The 21,365-nt window shown below is 41.6% G+C and overlaps 2 protein-coding genes across 3 annotated transcripts in view; one reads left to right on the forward strand and one right to left on the reverse strand.

Moving 5' to 3' along the window:
* egln1a (egl-9 family hypoxia-inducible factor 1a) overlaps positions 1–4,026 on the forward strand; it is a 29,234-nt gene extending 25,208 nt beyond the window's left edge. The window contains exons 3-5 of the mRNA XM_079511776.1: positions 3,000–3,136; positions 3,292–3,359; positions 3,482–4,026. Of these exons, the coding sequence (XP_079367902.1) occupies positions 3,000–3,136; positions 3,292–3,359; positions 3,482–3,537 (261 nt within the window). The 3' untranslated portion in view covers positions 3,538–4,026. The remainder of the gene's footprint in view (positions 1–2,999; positions 3,137–3,291; positions 3,360–3,481) is intronic.
* A 261-nt stretch (positions 4,027–4,287) lies between these two features.
* Positions 4,288–17,595, reverse strand: gpr137ba (G protein-coupled receptor 137Ba). 2 transcript variants are annotated; one of them, XM_079512465.1, is made up of 8 exons: positions 17,568–17,595; positions 13,052–13,589; positions 12,315–12,364; positions 11,509–11,731; positions 9,118–9,264; positions 8,225–8,353; positions 7,955–8,076; positions 4,288–6,735 (listed from the first exon to the last, which is right to left on the reverse strand). In XM_079512465.1, the coding sequence occupies exons 2-8, from the start codon at positions 13,436–13,438 to the stop codon at positions 6,615–6,617; spliced, it is 1,179 nt and encodes a 392-aa protein (XP_079368591.1). In that variant the 5' UTR covers positions 13,439–13,589; positions 17,568–17,595; the 3' UTR covers positions 4,288–6,614. The 2 variants fall into 2 exon arrangements, with proteins under 2 accessions (XP_079368591.1, XP_079368590.1); XM_079512464.1 differs by lacking the exon at positions 17,568–17,595 and having other exon boundaries at positions 13,052–13,746.
* Positions 17,596–21,365: the final 3,770 nt, after the last annotated feature.

Below are 21,365 nucleotides of genomic sequence, written 5' to 3' on the forward strand. Positions count from 1 at the left end.
TACTCATTGCTGGCTGTCTGAATACCAAAAAAATAAATAAAAACACCCATTTGAGCAGTGCGTTTGAGCGCTGTGTTCTTATATTGAGAATTTGTGCATCTTTTGTTTCACAATACGTTATTGTAATATCAATGGTACTCCTTGAAATATCTATCCCCCCAGAGCACGGGTTGGGTAAGTTCTTCTCTGTTGTTGAGGTTATTAAAATATGTCTTTGCCCAGCTAAGCCAGTGTGCGTGTGAAGAGAGAGGAGGGCCTATCATATCAGCTGTGTGAAAGTTGAACAGTCATACTTGCCGCAATCTGCTTTTTCACTCCCCAGGTCCTTTATCCAGCCAGCACATTTTTCCTGTGGGTTATTCTAACCATCCCTGTACAGGAAAGCCATTCCCTGTCGCTGCTTCCTATCCTGAGTTTTCCCCCTAGCCTTTGGAGAGCTGGACAAAGCCTTTTCCCTAACATTGTCATCTCTGAGTTATTATCACTCAGCAGTCCTCCTAACGTATGGTGTACTTGAATAGTTCCATCTAATGCATGGGTGGGCAACGATGTCGTCCTCCTAATGTATGGTGTACTTGAATAGTTCCATCTAATGCATGGGTGGGCAACGATGTCGTCCTCCTAACGTATGGTGTACTTGAATAGTTCCATCTAATGCATGGGTGGGCAACGATGTCGAGGGCCCTCCTAACGTATGGTGTACTTGAATAGTTCCATCTAATGCATGGGTGGGCAACGATGTCGTCCTCCTAACGTATGGTGTACTTGAATAGTTCCATCTAATGCATGGGTGGGCAACGATGTCGTCCTCCTAACGTATGGTGTACTTGAATAGTTCCATCTAATGCATGGGTGGGCAACGATGTCGAGGGCCAATATATCCTAATGCATGGGTGGGCAACGATGTCGAGGGCCAATATATTTCCACACTCCAGACGGCCACAGTGCATATTATCTTTTTTGAACTTTGTTGGCCACAGTGCATATTAGGCTACTGTCGTAGCAAAAATAGCCGATCTACAAGCTCAAAGTGCGTCGCAATGCGACGGGTTTTGAGCTTGTAGATCGGCTATCTTTGCTATATTTGAATTGAAAACCTGAATATCTTTTTGCTATTTTTGAATTGGAATCCTGCATGCATTACATATGCATTTAGTTATAGTTATGTTAACTTTATGAACTGTTAACATAACTACATTGGACACAAAAAGACAATAACATTTTAATACTAGTCATTAAGTACTAGTCATTTAATACTAGTCATGAATTAATTAAAGCGGGTTTGGAATTGTAACAGCTCTGAAATCAATACTATATCAGTATTCTGATATTAACATGCGGGCCGCATTACGTGAAGGTGGGGGCCGCATGTGGCCCCCGGGCCGCCAGTTGCCCACCCCTGATCTAATGTGTTGCATACTGAACATGTGCTAACTGTTTGTTTGCCTTAATTAACCACTTACAGGAGCTATCTTCATATAATTGGTCCTCACTAATGCTCATTATAATATGGAACCAGGTATGGTCATTTCAAACAAGATTTGACTTCTTATTTTATTTTATTAATATTATTTAAAGACCACTTTGGTAGAGGTTTGGGTTGTGTAGTTACCTTGTCATGATGTAACTATGTGGACAATAAATTAAAAAAAGAATTGCTCCAGTGATTAGAAATTGATAATTCAAAATATGCTCCTCGTTGACTTACATTGTACGCTGAAACCGCTCTCAAAGTCACTTTTAGTACGTAAACAAACACAAACAATGTGGTCTTGCACTTTAAGCAAGAACAATGGCTTCTATTATAGCATGCTAACTTTAAAGGAAGAGAAAGCCTGCCGTTTCTATTAGCTTGGATTCCTCATTGTCATGATGTCACTAGTAGGCAGAATTCTGAACTGTCCACAGCCCTCCTCTGAGACAGGGTAGGAAAATAATTGGTACCATGTTAATGAGCATTAGAGAGGAGAGGACCAATTATATGAAGATGGGTTGAACATGGATAAAGTGGTCCTTTAAGCAGGCAATGTAAGAAAATAGTTGCTCTAGAAGCTCACAGTGTGTTGCAAGCTTGTAGATTAGCTATTTTTGTGATATTGCCCGTCTTCACCTATGATGAAATACGCAAGATAAGGCAGGATGCCAGGTTGAAATTGGTTAATCCATTCTGAATGGGAACCTCTTTTGGTGTTTTAAGCCTTATGTTATACTTTAGCTATTGAAGAATAGCAGATCTACAAGCTCATAGCTTGTAGATCTGCTATTTTTGAAAATTGTGAAAATGTGCCTCAAATCTTTGCATATATATTGTGTGAACATTTTTAACTCAAATCTTTGCTTCTGGGAGGGGGGTCCCTGGAACAACATATTTTCCGATGGGGGTCGGCGGCGAATTTCATATAATCTTTGGGGTCCTTGACATGAATAACTTTGAGAACCACTGACATAGAAACATAGGTTTTTCAGAAAACTGTCAAGATTTAGACGACTTTTGTAGAATCGTCCTCAGTTCTAAATGGGTTAATGCACGGTGAATTGATCACACGCCAAATCCTGGCAGTGCAATGTAAGCTCTGTCTGTATGCCCATATCATCAGTGCAATGTAAGCTCTGTCTGTATGCCCATATCATCAGTGCAATGTAAGCTCTGTCTGTATGCCCATATCATCAGTGCAATGTAAGCTCCGTCTGTATGCCCATATCATCAGTGCAATGTAAGCTCTGTCTGTATGCCCATATCATCAGTGCAATGTAAGCTCTGTCTGTATGCCCATATCATCAGTGCAATGTAAGCTCTGTCTGTATGCCCATATCATCAGTGCAATGTAAGCTCTGTCTGTATGCCCATATCATCAGTGCAATGTAAGCTCTGTCTGTATGCCCATATCATCATTCCAAAATCTTCTCTCAGCATCATTTACTATGCAGCAGCTTCTTCCCATGCAGCATCCTGATTTGTTCTCACAATGAGGTTGTTTCTCTTTGTTCTGGGGTTCCAGGAACATGGGGGCCTTCTTCGAATCTTCCCGGAAGGAAAGGCCCAGTTTGCCGACATTGAGCCCAAATTCGACAGGTTGCTGTTCTTCTGGTCAGACAGACGGAATCCTCACGAGGTCCAACCAGCTTATGCCACCAGGTCAGTTGCACTTAAACACGTCAAGACTGTCCAGCCCACTTGAATAAACTGCATGAAATGGATATAGCGTGCTGTCCTGTCCTGAAATGATTGTGTTTTACAATACACCGATCTCTCCTTATCCTTGACAAACTGTTCTGATTACCCATTCACAGGTATGCCATCACAGTGTGGTATTTTGATGCAGATGAACGAGCCAGGGCAAAGGAGAAATACTTAACGGGTAGGCTTTGAGTGTGTATAAGTTCAATGTTGATGTTTTTTTTGTTGTGTATTGCCCTTTGAGTACCGTTTCCTATTATAACCGGTGACTCTATTTCTCTTTGTGTGTGTGTGTGTGGCCAGGTGCTGGAGAAAAAGGAGTGAAGGTTGAACTGAACAAACCATCAGATCCTAGCTAATGGGACGCCTGTGTGTGTGTGTGTGTGTGTGTGGGTGTGTGTGTGTGGGTGTGTGTGTGTGTGTGTGTGTGTGTGTGTGTGCTGAATGAGACACTGGGTATAAATTACCCATCTGTGTTGAGAAAGGAAACAAACAGTGATTTTTCTATTCACTTTTCTTCAAATCTGGGTAGCAAAACTGACTTTGAATGTGATTACGTAGTAATCCAAGGGACAGCTTTTTTTTCTCCCTTCCTTTTGCCTTTTTCAGTGAAGAAGGAGCATAATTAAATAAAAGAAAAGACTCCAGACAGGAATTGAGACCAGAAAGACTGTTTCACCTTCCATCATTTGCATAGTGGGTTTTTGCAGTTAATTCCTTTATGGTACAGTGTTCTACCAACGCTTATTGTGTCAATGTTTTTCACATGATAAGCTGTCTTAAGCTTTGTTCAAATATGCTTGCGTTTTCGATAAGTGATCTGAATAAAAAAACAAAACACAAATTTATTCCTGATAGTGATCTCGTTGCTTTTGGTTGTTTTCAAATGACTGTGTGCTGCTGTGTCTGCTGCCCTCTATTTTTGATTTGTTGTTTTGTGTTTTCTGTGAGGTTGCTCATGGTGGTATAGTTGGGCAGTTCTCAAACCATTTTCACGTTAAGGAGTCGGCTGAGAGCACAGGTGTTACCGGCATGTTAACGGTAAGCAAGGCAGTATGTGTGAATAGTCTATGGTAGCTTTTTTTGCTTTCTTTGCACCCAGAGAAAGTCCAGTCTCATCCGAGAATTCTATAACCATCTCCGCAAACTGCATTTAGTACCTATTTGAAATGGTGAGTTGAGTTCCTTCAGCAGCAAAGGGCACTCCAGTGCATGCACTGACTTGGCGTTGTTGGGCAAAGAGGATTCATCAGGTGATATCAATAATGATTTACTGTACACTATATATGGATTGTTTTTAAGCATCTGGATGCGATGGATGGCAAGCTCTATACAAACGTGGAAGTAACCTATCATGAGTGTATATGTGTGTGTTTATATGCAATTTATTGAATTCAAAGTTAAACCATTTTAAACTTAAGTATTTATTGTATTATATGAAAATATAACTTGTAATCTTAGAGTCAGGGAGACTCAAGTTTACAAAGTTAAAGGAGAATTCCATGCTAGAAGGCTTTCTTACATTTATGTGTAGTTGAATTGAATGGGGCATTGGGGTGTTGTGCTAATTCGCTTATTTCCATCGCTCAAAAAAAATGTTTTTGTATATATCCTCTCTTCATAATGTAAATAGTATCCCAAGTGGCACACTTTACTACTTATTTTGATGCAAATAAGCAAATTAGCACAAAACCCCAACCCCCATTGAGGGCTTATATTAGGGGAAATAGCCAATAATGCACTTTTGCACAAAATAACACCTGGACCTCTTTGGTGGGGACGTAACGACTACAAATAAAGGTCAGAAAGCCTTCTAGCATGGAATTCTCCTTTAAGGATAGTAATGGTGATTCATAACCTATGAAATGACAGTTGCATCAGGGACGATGAATAGCTACCACCTTTGTCGGAATGTAAAATAAATGCCTGTATAGTAGAAGAAAGGAAGAACTATCTGCCACTAGTATACATGTAGTAGGCCTATATAGACCGCTAACCCTAGGTTAACAAAGTTATTGTAAACTAACTACAGTCGGATTATAAGTCAATTGGCTGCTTAGGTTTTTACAAAAATGTTAAATTCCACAATGCCATTGCATCATTGTATTAGACTGTACTCCATATACCATGTTAACATGATGTAGACAGACTACTGTAGTCTTGATTGGGTCCAAAATAGAAGTATCGCAGCGAGCAGCGCCATCTCGTGGCGGTTGTTAAGCATGCCACATAGAGAGAGAGGAGTGCAGGTTTTGATGATTGTTAATGGACAATGAGTCAATATATCTGCACGGCAGCACTGCGCAAGGCAGGAAACACGACTTTTGGCTATTCAACTGGCCGTGTTGACTCACTTTAGTACATGTATGTACTGTATGTATGGCCTGTTTGGCTGTTGGGACAGAATAGAGCTTTCTCTGCACTCGTATTTTTTGTAATGTTATCCATTTACTTAACCATATAGGTTTATCCATTGTAGATTCATCATGAATCGAGTAGAATTAATCATTCGTGCCATTTATTGTAATCTTACTATTTCGTTCTGCTAAACGCCTAAATGTTGTAGAAGTAATTGTAAGAAAACTAGAGGTTCTCGCCGCTACGCGACCCTCCACATCTAGCCTTATCCCTAATCTTTTTTAATACTACATTCACATAGTTTGGGCCGGTATGAGTCCATCACAGTCACACCACCGATCAGATTCATATGCCCGTGCTGTATATGGAGATCTCTGTCACTCCTTGTCCTTTTAATGGCCATGTATGGAGATCTCTGTCGGTCCTTGTCCCTTTTATGCCACATGGAGATCCCTGATGTCATCAGTATTATGCCCATATTTGGGCATACCCCCTTTTGTGCTGACTAATTGAGTTTGCGCCTGATGATGACGTGAAGACCGATTGAGGTTAGACAACACACTCCGTATTTGGTGATGCGAGCGTGACACGTCACCTGCCCGCCGGCCAGTCCTCCCTCAAGCTGATTTGAATATAGGATATTCTGTATTTTGGGCAGAGAATGCATTTGGTATTTCTTCATAAAACTAAAGAGTAGGCCCTACTACTACAGTACATGACTATGAAATGTCCTAAAACATGACATTACATACAAAGATTACAGAATATATTAAGAATTATCCAACAAACTATATACAGTACAGTGTGTGTGTGTGGGGGGGGGGGTGTTCCAGAGTCAGTCCAGAATATATAACTAATTTGTACAAAGAGTGTGCAAGTTAATGTGCCAAGAAGAGGACCGTATGCAGTGGCCGTGCGAAACGGTTTACTCTGGTGTACAATTTGTTGTACGATGGTGTACACGGCTGGCATCCCTGTGTGCATCAGTCTGAGTGCCCAGGGAAATCCGCAGCCATGAAAAGAATGTGCAAAATAACAAAATGCCACAGGTAGGTCAGAGAGGGAGCCATGGAACCCATTAGTATGGATTCAGCTCTTCTGGGGGAGGCAGGGGGAGGTGAGGAGGAGGCTCTTCCCCGCCGATGTAGGCTGTGATACTGCTGCTCCTGCTCTCCCAGTCATAGCTGTCTGCAGACAAACTGGCAGAGAAACGAATGCAAAGAAGACCATGAATGAAGCCTTTTTAACCTCCCCGGCAATGTATGTTTGGTCACACTATCGGAAGACAAAATGGAGGCATGGAAGTGGAACCGCCTGTCCCCCACAGAGAATCAAACCCTGCATATCAGAATATAGAGCGTCGCAGTCCCGCCCCCTACCATGGCCCAGGAAATGAATCCCAATGCATTTTTCCCATAGACATTTCAAAAAGTATTTATTTAAAGACGGTTACGCCGCGGACAAAGCCAACTCGAGTCGTGACAACTCATGACAACACAAACAATATTTTGGACCAAACAAATAATTACAAAGAAGAAAAACAACAAAAAAAGTGTTGTAACCTGCCGTTTTTTTCTTCTTTCTAATTATTTGTTCGGCCCAAAAAATTGTGTTTGTTGTCATGATTTGTCACGACTCGAGTTGGCTTTGTCCGCGGCGTAAACGTCTTTAAATAAATACTTTCTGAAATGTCTATGAGGAAAATGAACGGAGAATCATTTCCTGGGCCATGGTAGGGGGAGGGACTGCAACGCTCTATTGTATACAATGACTAGAGCGTCGCAGTCCCGCCCCCTTTCATGACAACGCCAGGCCCAGGAAATAATTCCCAATGCATTTTTCCCATAGACATTTCAAAAAGTATTTTAATTAAAGACCTTTTAAGCGTCGTACAAAGCAAACTCGAGTCGTGACAAATCATGACAATAAACACAATATTTTGGACCAAACAAATAATTACAAAGAAGAAAAACAAGAAAAAAAGTGTTGTAACCTGCTGTTTCTTCTTCTTTCTAATTATTTGTTCGCCCCGAAAAATTGTGTTTGTTGTCATGATTTCTCACAACTCAAGTTGGCTTTGTACGACGCTTAAAAGGTCATTAATTTCTGGGCGGGAACCCCTTTTGGTGTTTTACCCCCTCAGGCCGGGAACCCATTTTGGGGTTCTGTACAGTATTCAAAAATGTAAAAATGTTGATGCTGCTATATAAATAGTAGCATCAGAAAACTTAGGTCAGGATTTAGAGGCGTTTTTAGAATCGGCCTCAGGCCTAAATGGGTTAAATAAATACTTTTTGAAATGTCTATGAGGAAAATGAACGGGGAATCATTTCCTGGGCCCTGGTAGGGGGCGAGACTGCGACGCTCTATACAGGTGCCTTTTTAAACCTTTAGAGTAAAAGGATTCTGCAAGTGTACCTGGCTTGGATGTTCTGGGGGATGATGCTCCAGGCCAGGTCGTCATCGCTGTCATAGCGGCGTGGGTTGTCAAAGAAGTAGGCTCTGGATGAGAAGACATGACCTGGGATTCCTGGTCCGCTCTGCAAGCCAAGCCAGAAACCAAACACACAAGCTACAGTATCAACACAGTCCAATCCTCAATGTGTGTGTGTATTTATTCATTTGAAACTCTGAGAGCTTTTGTGCCCTCTCGGAGTTAAATTAAATTAAATGATCAGCATAACTCACTCTATCTTGGGCAGGCCGTCGGACCCTGAAGAAAAAGACCACCAGAGAGGTGGGCAGCAGCTCCCATACAAACAGGATCACTCCAAAGACTACATAGCCAGCATCACCCAGGGTTGACCGCAGATCTGCCTGAAAGACAAGTAAACCTCCACACATTATACACAACATGGCTCAGTCTAGACACTAAAGTATGTACAGTATGTTCATGGAAAGTATTTTAAAATTGACATAATTTAGACAACAATACTATACTAATATAAAAATGTTGTTTGAACCTTGGCATTTTTGTATTTAGTGAAATGTTGGTGTGGTGACCGACTGCACAATACTTTGCTAACAAAGTCCAACATATATAATACAAGTAAAGGTAATACGTTATAATTCAAGAAAGCTAGTAATATGTAGAAAATGTAAAGAACCTGATAATGGTGCAAATAAAATGCATCAGTATACACAGATACTGTATTGGTGTGGAGAAAGATGGCATTATAAAATTACATTTGGAATAGCATCATCCCTCGGTTACCGAGATAGGATGTATGTAGGCTATATCTTTTATTTATATATATATATATATATATATATATATATATATATATATATATATAAATGTTATAGAATTATGTTTTTTTTGTGGCTTTCGCCTTTATTTTTATTTTTTTTATAGAGGGACAGACAGTAGGCTGACAGGAAATGGGGAGAGAGATGGGGGTGTGACATGCAGTAAAGGCCGTCGGGATCAGGAGTCGAACCCGCGGCACACTGCCAGACTTGGGCTACCGGCCAAGGTGTCTGGACCGCTGAGCCACGGCCCAGGCCTATGTAGGCTATATCTTGATAGAAGTTGCAGCTAAAAGGGACAATATACACAGAATACAATACAGTAAGTGTACCTGGTCAGATACATTGTACCAGTCATAGTCAAATGAGTTGATGCCCTTGTTGGAGAGACCCAGGACCACTAGATTGTAGCAGGCCCTTGATGCATACATGAGGATGACGGTGGCTCCTATAGCGATCACCTGGCACACTGATGTCCCCTGTAGAGGTTTGAAACACAGCCACATACATGGGTCACATTTTCAAAATGACACCCGAGGACGATTCTACAAAGGCCTTCTAAATTCTAACAGTTTTCTGAAAAACCCCATGTTTCTGTCAAGTGGTTCTCAAACATTTTCATGTCAAGGACCCCCCCCCCCCCCCCCCCCCCCCCAGAAGCAAAGATTTTAGTTAAAAACGTTCGCTCTGAAAGAATATATATTCAAAGATTTGCGCCACATTTGCGCGATTTCTCAAATAGATCTACAAGCTCGTAGCGCGGGACTCGGTGCCGTGCTACAAGCTTGTAGATCTACTATTTTTCAATGGCTAAAGTATAACATAATTCTTAAAACACCAAAAGGGGTTCCCGCCAGTTGAATTCTAGTATTAATTGGTAGAGCCCTCTAGTGGGCAAGCCAGTGTCATGCAAGTATTTATATGGCCATATCCATTATTGTCCTCGTAAAAATTATGACTAATTTGTGCATTCTGTTTAGTTTTATATTGGATTGTTCTCTGATAATTTAACATTAATGCATATTAAAATGATTAATGTCGGAAAAATATTATTTATAATAATATTATTTATATCATAATTTATATAATAATAGTTTATTAGTCATGAGTTTATTTGTGGACTAATGTTTACCTGTAAAGAACACTGGAATCATAAGTGTATAGTTCATATATAGTTTCCTCTGCAACTAGTACCAAAGTGTAGGCCTACATTGTACAACGGTTTATGTGCTGATGTTCATAATTCACTACTGAGTCCTGTAATCAGGTTCTGATAGTGAATGTAGTACACCTGATGACAACATCTTGTCATAGCTTTTAATTTGAATTAAGAACCATTATGTAAAACTGGTTGTATGATATGATACATTTAAATAACAATTTCAATTTGGTAGTTGTCATAGGGACTATAGCTTTACATGAGATCAAAGTTATGGTACTTTTTAATGGGTAGAAGGTAGCTTGGATCTTGGAATGATAGAAACGAAGAAGAATGAATCCCCCAAACTGTAAATATAATACAACTCGCAAGAGCCATATTGAAATTTGTTTTATTTCAACGGCTTTCTGCTCAGGCAGTCGATTAGAAAACCTTCCACAAATCAATGGTTACAGAACCATGCTGTTTGATTCCTCAAGCTTACAATGCATGTGCAGTGAATAAGTTCAGTCATGCACAGACAGGCCCCATGTGGTGTTGCTAAGGAACACTCACTATCATGTGGAAAGCATAAATTATATGAAGAAGTGCATCTCCTAAGAACATTCAACATCCTGCAGGTACTGTTGGGGGGGGGATATGTTTAACAGCTCCCAAATGATTCCTTCCCAGCAAGCCAAATGACGTCATGATAACGTTATGATGACGTCCTCCAGTGACCCCGGTGACGTTCAGAACTAGGCCAGATCACAGCCCATGTGATCTTTACGTCATTTCCAGGATGTCTTCACTAGTTTAAATAATATAGCTTATTCTGGGCCAGATCTGACTAGTTATGATATGACTTAAGTTGATCTGGCCTCGATCAGACTCTCTCTGATTCATCCAGGGACGTCCGTCTTAGTGGGTAAAATTTATGTTGGTTGAAATCAGGTGATATTCTGGGTCAGATCTAACTAGTCTTGGTTTGACTTGATCTGGCCCCAATCAAGACGACACTAATTCGTCCAGGTCCTGACCGTGCTTGCTGGGTTTCCTTATACTTCAAAGTAAGCGACATGAACCCTAGTTAACCAACACCAGGGATTAATTTGAGAGCTAAAAATGACCAGCTCAGTGGCCTTGTGGTTAGAATGTCTGCCCTGAGACTGGGAGGTCGTGGTTCGATCCCCGGCCGGGTTCGATCCCCGGCCGGGTCATACCAAGCCTCCCTGCTTGGCACTCCGCATCAAAGGGTTGGATTGGGGGTAAGTCCCTGCGACATACTAGCGTCATGTCCAGGGGGTATACTGGACTTGTACATCAAGCTGCCTCATGCTACAGAAACAGGAGATAGGCTCCTGCCCTATGGGCCACATGGCTTCGGCAAGGCTTAGCCTGTTTTATTGGTTTTACTCTTTTAATTGTTTTTCCTAATAAAGTTGTCCTTTTTCTTGTTCCCCCCCCTGGCCCCAACACATGTAAAGCGTCTTTGAGTGTCATGAAAAGCGCTATATAAGTCCCAGATATTATTATTATTAGCCTACTTTGCTAAATATATCTTATTTTTTACACATTTTCTTACCTTGGATTCCAGGTAAATGTTGGCCAGTGACATTTTGGCAATCTTATAAAGGCACAGGGAGAGTGAGACGGCACACAGGACAAACAGCGTGTCATTAATGGTCACCCTGACCAGCACGATGGTCTGTGCCCTGGCAGTGGCCATCTTCACCAGGATGGCACACGCCAGGTTGACCACCAGGAACACCAGGCTGATGACCAGGAAGAGCAGGTACAAGGGAAGTCTATAGGGATCAGACACAAGATTATTATTACACACTTTTACATCCTATAATATATGATATTACACACTTTAATCATGCAATATGTTTTGTTTCAATCTTTTTATTTAACCCATTTTGGGGCGGGAACCCCTGTTGGCGTTTTAACCCATTTTGGGCGGGAACCCATTTTGGTGTTTCAAGCATTGTTATACTTTAGCTATTGAAAAATAGCAGATCTACAAGCTCATAGCGCGCCACCGAGTGGCGCGCTATGAGCTTGTAGGTCTGCTATTTTTGGAAAAATTGTGAAAAATCTTTGAATACGTATAATTTAGCGAGAAAGCGTTTTTAACTAAAATCTTTGCTTCTGAGGGGTTCCTGGAACAACATATTTTCAGATGGGGGTCGGTGGCCAAATACATATATTTTTGGGGGTCCTCAGGTCTACAGTAAATGGATTAATCACACAATTTCATAAATTGTCCATGAAAACAAGTTAAAACAGTCAGTTAAACAAATACTACTGAATTACATAATGATAAGATGTAATGTATTTTCTATTTTCCCTAAAGTTCACTAAAGACTTTCTAATGATTGATCTCACCTGTATTTTAGAAGTTCTGGTGTATATTTGGACTTTGCTTTGAAAACAACCTGTAGAAGGAAAACAATCGTGTCATGCAAATGCGTCACGGGGTTCCGGAGAGTCTGTTTCACTTCTGTATTATCTCTCCTAAGAGAAACTGCACTTCCTAGAAACAGGAACTTCTACTTTTAAATGCTGCCGAGTGTAGATACACAGTTGTCATAACATCATGGTGTACATTACATATGTACATGGTGTTATGCTTTGTGGCCTGGCTTGACTTTTGTGCTAAATCGCCGAGTTAAATCAGTGCAACTAGAAGTGTTGTGCTAAAAATAAGCATATGAGAGACACTATAGAAGACAGAATGTGTGTTTTGCTGTTGGTATTAGATTGATTAAAACATAACACACCACACAACCATTCACTATAGTTAGGTGTAGTATATTGCATTGTATGTACTTTTAATTACAGCATTTAAGCCAATACATCATGTTGTCCCTTAACCTTGGAAAAGCAAACGTTTTGTTGACATATGGTGATTAGTGAGGGATTTGTGAAGTGTATTAGGCTACATCTTAAGGTAAGACTGCATAGCTACCCAGAATCCATACTTTGTCTGTTTTGTTGACACACGGATGAGGATGAAATTAGTGAACCCCTAATCTCTAAACTCTTAGAAGATTATACTTGTCAAGGCAAATAATACAGGTGCAGAAACCTGATATGTGTGTGTGACGGTGTATACCACTCACCTGTGCAAAGTAAAGGTTCATGAGACACAGGGTGAAGAACTGCAGGCAGACAGGAAAGCAGTAGAGGAGCCAGAACAGAAAGGGGTTCAATTTGTTCGCCGCCACAAAGTTCTTGAAGTAGAAAGAGAAGAGCACGGCGCGAAGGGCCGACCACAGCAGGCACAGGAACAGAAACACCGTCTGGTAACTGAAACGCTTGTGTCTGTAACGCAGGACCAGCCACAGCTGGATGTAGATGAAGATGAAGAGCAGAGAGTAGAAGACTGTGTACACCACCGTCAAGCCCAGGGTGACATAGACAGGCACTGCCGGAGTGAGGGTAGGGGGAGGTAGAGACTGGTGGTCCCCCTGCTGCAGCAGCTCTGTCTCCCTCACAGGGGCCTCCATTGCTGGCTCTCCCAGGCCAGGAGAGTTGAGAAGAAAAGCGGGGGGGCCCACTCCTCGCTGCCGGCTTCCGTCCTCACACACAGCCTGCTTAGCCTCCCCTGGCTACAGCGATGCACACACGGGCTGCAGCGTGCATAGAAGAGGGGAGAGCCTTGAGCAGGAAGAGGAGAAAATGAAAAGGGGCAGAAACGCGTGGTGTGAATAGAGGTGTCAGGAGCAGGGGGGAAAAAAAGGAGGAAAGCGGAGGAGAGGAGAGGAGGGGTGAAGAGAATAGAGCTGACTTCCTGCTGCAGCGCTTTGCGAGCCAGAGGCTCAGGCACATGATCAGCATTGAGAATGAGCCGTTTGTGAGGAACAGTGGAGCAGGAAGCTGCTCTGCGCTGTAGCTGGGAGTTCAGAGGGAGGAGGAGGAGTAGTACAGTACCACCTCCCCCTATATCCATTACGTTACGCTACGCATCAGCTGACGCATTCTACAGTACCTTTAACCCTCTGCTGGAGCTTCCCAGACTACGGTGAATCTCCCAAGAGATGCTCTCACTAAGTAGTAGTGATAATAATGATAATAAACCTTATTTGTTTAGCAACTATACTGTATTAGATGGGTGACAAAAAAAATATGTGTGGAGAAGGTCTTATGGCAACTGTATACAGACATGTGACAAAGTAAATAAAAAACCTGTGTAAACATAATGAATGAACAAGGACATGCTTCCCTATGTACTGCATGATACACCCAGCACTGCCTCAGAAAATCCCTGGGGGTCATCAAAGACCCCACACAGTCTGTTCAACAGTGTTGTCATCAGGGAAGAGGCACAAGCAGACTGAAGAACAGTTTCCTCCCCCAGGCTATAAGACTGCTAAAAAAATGAACATCTTCTGTGGTATTACAGCCTTGTATGTTGATCTGGGGTTTTAAACCTTATTTTAGAAATGTTGATAACTTTAGTATTGTTTTTATTGTGCATTATTGAGCCCCCCAACCTATGTTTTCCACAGTGCATCTACTCCTACTCCATCCTTGTGACAAAGAAATAATCTATATAGAACTTCTGGCAATGAAAGGTATTGACTCTACACAGCAGGAATCACCATGTTGATGTGATGTATATTCTTGTGTATATGTATGTTTATATACTCATTTATATGTATGTTTATATATATGAATGTGTAGGTGAATGTATGTATCTAAGGACAACATGAATGTATGCACTATGCAGGTAGATGGATATCCATCAGTCTACATGCACTTAAATATGCAAATGAACTCCAGGGGTAGGGCCCGACAAGCCTATGGCTTCTCCCTAGCCCTTTTTCGGATATTGGACAGGACATAAGCAACGGACACTCAAAAGAAGTAGAAAAAGAAAAAATGGAAATGTGTTTTATGTATGAACTGTATGTCCACCATTCCGAAAATAAAACTGAACTGAACATAAGCAATGGTGACAATGAAAGGGGCATTATTCGGTCATGGGTGGCAGCAGGAGCAGAGACTACTTAATGATTCAGAATCTGAATCAATAGCAACTGTGGCTAAAGTGACATATGCATTTTGAATTGCATGAAAGACATCTGTAAAATACGTTGAGCTCAGAAGCACACATTTGATGACTATGATGCTCATGCATTAGCGCATTATGTAAGGGAAAAACTAGAGTAATTCTTCCTGTTGACTGAGAGTGCCACTGTCAGATTTGATCAGACTGTCAGCAAAAACATTCTAAGTCCCCTTAGAAGGAACAGTCACTGTAAATCAATACAACGTTATTTAGTGATAACCTTTATCTTGTGAAGAAACACTTTTATCTTGAATGGAGTGGTCTCTTCTAGGATAACAATGCCTCCATGCATCCATAGAGCATGAGGGGTAATTGAATAGTTTGCCAAGTAAAATACATTAGGTGAATTATGCTATAGCCTTCGCAGTCAGTAGATCCCAACCCAATTGAACACCTATGGGTGTTTACATTAGATAGACAGCACAGTGCTCTCAAATGAGGGAATATCTTTTGGAAGAATGGTGTTACATCCCTCCAGCAGAGTCCTGGCACGGTGTGGTGGTGGTGGCCCATATATCGTGTAGGTGCTTGAAACTTGCCAATGTTCTGTATGGTAAAAGCGTGTTTCAGAGAAAAATATTATGTTATTGATTTATGTTATAGTCAGGCACAAAATGTGACTATGCTAAGACAATGTGTGTGGAGTTTGCATGTTCTCCCTGTGTCCTCTAGGGTAGGTACCCTTACAAAAAACATGCAGTAATCCTGGTCTCTAAACTGCCTCCCCCTGGCCAGCCGGGGCGCCTGATGGAGGGGAAAGGAACTGGTTGGAATAACGTGTTCCTTCCACACACTACGTCCAACCAGGGAAACTCCCCCCTGTCAGGTGTAAAGGAGCAACTTCAGGCATGAAGGAAGCATGAGTTCAAGTCCGTTGCGCTCCCCAGGTTAGCGGAGGGTGTGTAGAGCCCAGGATCACATTAGATAATTGACACAGGGGTGAAAATGGGTTACAAAATCGTGGGATAAAAAAATAATAAAAAAAAGACAATGGCTGAAATGTGTTTAAATAAGCTGATTACTTCTGACCAAGTTAATCACAGGTCCAATGAAATGTGACTCTATAGAACTTGGTTTACCCAGAGGTTCAGGGTCTATTATGCTCCTCAGCATAATAGCACAGAGTTTGTTATGGTTGGTGGCAGACTAGCAGTGTGGTTTGTTTTTGTTTTCACAGGACTGGGGCATGTGAACATCAGGGTAACCTTCGAGGGAGGTCGCCCCAATTCACATATGACTCTATCGACACATTTTTCATTCTACACCCCCCCCCCCCCCCCCCCCCCCCCCACTGTTTTTATTGTCTTGGGGACTTAATGGAGACTACAGTGTACAATTCTGTGTTGATTTAAAGGGGGCGTACATGATATGTTTTTGTTTAACAGTTAAAGCTCTACATTTGTTATCGTAATCATTGTTATAGAGTGTTTGTTCAGTGACAGGGGATTCAGCATCTCTCCAGCTCTTTAGTAAACCAATTTTATCCATGAGAGAGAGAGAACCCCACCACAAAGATTCTTCGTTTGTTTAACCACTTCCATTTTCTCTGGTTTATCCTCTCTCTCTACCTTTAACTCTGGGCGTGTACAAATACAATCAAATGGACTCATTTTAACACTTGTTACAAATTGCTAAATTATCTCTTTTATTGTGTAGAGAATATTTTGAGACAAAATACGTGTACTGTATATGTGTTAATTGTGTTCAAAGCATTCACATGTGGTCAAACATGTGACTGCTGTGAGGAATTTTGTCTGATAAAATATGAGTGGAAAGAAGAAATTGAAAACATCGCCACCAGCCTTTCTGAGAGCAAAAAGCAACATATGAATGAAAGAACGATACAATTATTCTGTCCCTCTGCGTCATAACATTCCCTACTACTGTATAGCCACATCTGACCACCACAGGGTACTGGTTCCCAGGCAACTTGGACAGAGAAAAACACTCACTCAAACATTAGCAGGTCACAGTTAGTGACATCACTGACCCCAGGTTAAATAAAACCCCTTACTCACTGTAACTCCAAACGAGAGTCATGTGTGTGTGTGTGCATCTTCAGCTCAGAAACATAAATACGTGTATCAGAGATCATGGGCTAGAAACGGAATGTTACCGACAAGCATCTGCATGGTGGGCGGCGGCAGTGGCTCAGGGGTAGAGTGACCGGACGGCAACCGCAAGGTTGCCAGCTCTAACCCGGGCTCCCCCAGAGTTGGTGTCGAAGTGTCCTTGAGCAAGACACTGAACCCCTAATTGCTCCTGATGTGCTGGTTGGTGCCTTGCATGGTTTCCGCCGCCATCGGTGTATGAATGTGTGAATGGGTGAATGTAATGCACAATCTATGTAAAGCGTCTTGGATAAAGGCACTATATAAATGCACCATTTACCATTTACCATGGTGGTGGGCTACCAAAAGTGAGTGAGAAGATATATAGCAGCCAGGAGAATGAGGCCGATCACTGCTAGCACAAACCAGGAGTTTGCTGCCATGCAGAAAGCTTGTGCTATTATGGGAGCCAATTACACACGGGCATCGACCACAAAGGCATCCCACACTTACCTAATGTACTGTATATGTGGACATACAGTACAAAAGAAAGAGATGCTGGCCGGATGTATGAAGGATCCAGATGAATGGAGACGCTGCTGGAGGGCTTAGTCTGAGGGCGGCCTAGAGAGATGAACACAATTATCAGTTTATTTTAACCACACGTATTCTGGGCATATCATAATAGGTGAACATTGGTGAAAACTACAATACAAGCTCACAACATCGTGAGTAAGTTAGAGAGCTTGTAGTTGTACTACCTTTGGTGGAAAGATTTGGAATAATAACCACATGACGTCATGGGGGAATGCTGAAAAGGGGGGAGGAGGGAGGGGGGGGGGCTTAAAGCAAACATTAAAAGTCCATAGACATGGCTGCACATGACGTCATGTCAGAAATCCATACGTTAGATGGGCTAACCCCCCCCCCCCCCCCCTCAAAAAAGGAAGGGACCATGTACAAAAATATATACTCCTGGGGGACCCCGGTCAATGACGTATACTGCAGGGGTGCCCAAAAGGTAGATCGTGATCTACCAGTAGATCACAAAGGCTGTGCAGGTAGATCACATGACATATGGCCATAAAAGTATATATAATTTAAATGTAAAAAATAATAATTTGCCACCTGCCTCTTGAATTAAGGTGACTTGATTGATTGACATCAAAAAGTGCCTGTCAGCTCAAACCCACAATGTAAGACTTTGTTTTCAAGTGTGTTGCTCACAGATGTCAGTAGCATTATACAGTTATATTATATTTTTAAACCCCTACCAGTTCCATTTCCTCCCCTCTATTCCTCAAGTGCACCGCTAGGTACATACAAAAGAAATCAGCAATGGGATAATACTGTTTTTTGGTGGGTAGATCTTGTTGAGCTCGTCATTTTGAAAGTCAAACAAGTGTGGGCACCACTGATATATAGGGTTTAAAGGGGCATTCCACTCATTTTCAACATTTTACCATGTCATTAACATACCTTAGAGCTGTTGTGTGGAAATAATAAAAAAGTCCCCCCTTTCTGTGTTTCCTAGTATGAAAAGTATGAAAAAAATCATTAACATGGTTAAACACATCTTGATGACATCATCAAGATGTGTTTCACCATGTTAATGATTTTTTTCAGACCTCCAGTTCTAGAAAACACAGAATGGGGGGACCTTTTTATTATTTCCACACAACAGCTCTAAGGTATGTTAATGACATGGTAAAATGTTGAAAATGAGTGGAATGCCCCTTTAAACCCTATATATCAGTGGTGCCCACACTTGTTTGACTTTCAAAATGACGAGCTCAACAAGATCTACCCACCAAAAAACAGTATTATCCCATTGCTGATTTCTTTTGTATGTACCTAGCGGTGCACTTGAGGAATAGAGGGGAGGAAATGGAACTGGTAGGGGTTTTAAAATAATATATAATATAACTGTATAATGCTACTGACATCTGTGAGCAACACACTTGAAAACAAAGTCTTACATTGTGGGTTTGAGCTGACAGGCACTTTTTGATGTCAATCAATCAAGTCACCTTAATTCAAGAGGCAGGTGGCAAATTATTATTTTTTACATTTAAATTATATATACTTTTATGGCCATATGTCATGTGATCTACCTGCACAGCCTTTGTGATCTACTGGTATATTAATGACATAGTAAAATGAGTGGAATGCCCCTTTAAGTGGTTAACTTTTGGATGAATATTGAGTGATGTCATTAATATTCCTTTTGACTTTTTGTACTGACAGACATACTTTCATTCATAAAATATTGATTTATCTTATTTAGCCTATACATTATAGTACAATTTTAAATCTTAATTCAAGAAACCAAACATTCCAAGTCCATATCATAGCCACAAGGTGGCACTCTAGAACTGTATTTGACTCTACAAGCTATGAAGTGTGTGTACTACAGTGTGTAAAGAAGAGAGACACTGTGGATGTGAATATAAACAGTAAATATACTGTATTTTACAAACATGGAAATAGCTCTACACTGATTCACAGTTGTTCCAAACCCAGTGTATACAGAAGATAGGTCTGTCTAGCTAGATAGCTAGCTAACTCAGTGTCAACTTTCAAATCACTTTTGAAAACATATTTGTGGCCTGGGCCGTGGCTCAGCGGTCCAGGCACCTTGGCTGGTAATCCAGTCTGGCAGTGTGCCGCGGGTTCGACTCCCGATCCCGACGGCCTTCACTGCATGTCATCCCCCCATCTCTCTCCCCATTTCCTGTCAGCCTACTACTGTCTGTCCTTCCATACAAAATATAAAATAAAGGTGAAAGCCACAAAATAAAACATTAAAAAAAACATATTTGTACACTAAAGCCTTTCCTTAGATTCATCATGTTTCTCATTTTTTCATGTCCATGTGTATATATGCTTTGGTTCTATTATTGTCTTATACTGTCTATTTTATGCATTTCTTTGATTGTTGTTGGTTATCCCTTGACACTGTAAAGCAATTTGTAAACAAACAACGTTTTCGAAAAGCGTTTTTCTTGGGTCTGTATAGGCAGAAAAGTGACGTTTTACAAGGCAGTGGTTCCCAAAAAAATGTCATGTCAAGGACCCCCGAATCGACATTTATTAGGCCACGGACCCCCATTTGAAAACGTATGCCTGCAGTGACCCCGATAAGAAAGGATTTTTACGGCTCTAGCACTGTGATTCCGAAACATTAATTTCATGGACCCCCGCAGTTTCACACGCATTAGGCTATACGGACCCCGATTTAATGGCATTTTTATCTCTGGTACCCCAATTAAATCCACTTAACTGTTAATTTAACTCTGAGAGGGTACAAATGGACCTGGTTCCATTTGTACACTCATAGTTACAGACCCATAAGGGTCCATTTGGTTCCTAACTATCTCTAATTTAGATAGGGACCCCCCTGGAACTCCCTCAAGTACCCCTAGGGGTCCCCGGACCCCACTTTGGGAACCCATGTTTATGAGGCAATTAATTGAACCAAAACAGAACCAAGTTCCACCCATCCAGATTACCACCAGCATGCCCCTCATTATCCCAGCTGGGGTCGTGTCTGATACCCATTGTGGCATGCCTCTCTCTAATGATTAGTGTATGGTACAGTGCCTTGTGAATTGTTGTCCTTTATGCAATGTTTGTTTCAGTCAACGTGGCCTGCATGAGGGGCCTATTGGCAGGAATTGGTCCATCCTCTGATGATGACCATGCTCTGATGGCATCTTGGCATGAGTCCAAAATCTCCCTAATACAGACAGGTCCAGTGTTGTGTTTCTGGAGAAACACTTTGGAACCTGCCAGCTTGAAGCCTCCCACGCACGCACGCACGCACGCACACACACACACACACACACACACACACACACACACACACACACACACACACACACACACACACACACACACACACACACACACACACACACACACACACACACAGGGGCCCTGCATTCTATACCTATATACCTAAATTAAGATTAAGCAACACAGAAAATGGCAGAAATGCATCTTATGGAAAACACTTGCTTGAGTGTCCTATCTCGTCCTCATTATATCCACAATAATCTATTCTGATAATATTCTATATGCACATAGGTGTGTGTGTGTGTGTGTGTGTGTGTGTGTGTGTGTGTGTGTGTGTGTGTGTGTGTGTGTGTGTGTGTGTGTGTGTGTGTGTGTGTGTGTGTGTGTGTGTGTGTGTGTGTGTGTATCACGTGTCATCACAAATTGTGAGCTCAGACCAGAGCAAGAACAAACAGAGATAGAGGGAGAGCAAAAAAACAACCCATTTCACTGATGTGTCATGAAGCAGCACAT

The sequence above is a fragment of the Electrona antarctica genome (genome assembly GCF_951216825.1).
Source record: "Electrona antarctica genome assembly, chromosome: 10".
NCBI lineage: Eukaryota > Metazoa > Chordata > Actinopteri > Myctophiformes > Myctophidae > Electrona > Electrona antarctica.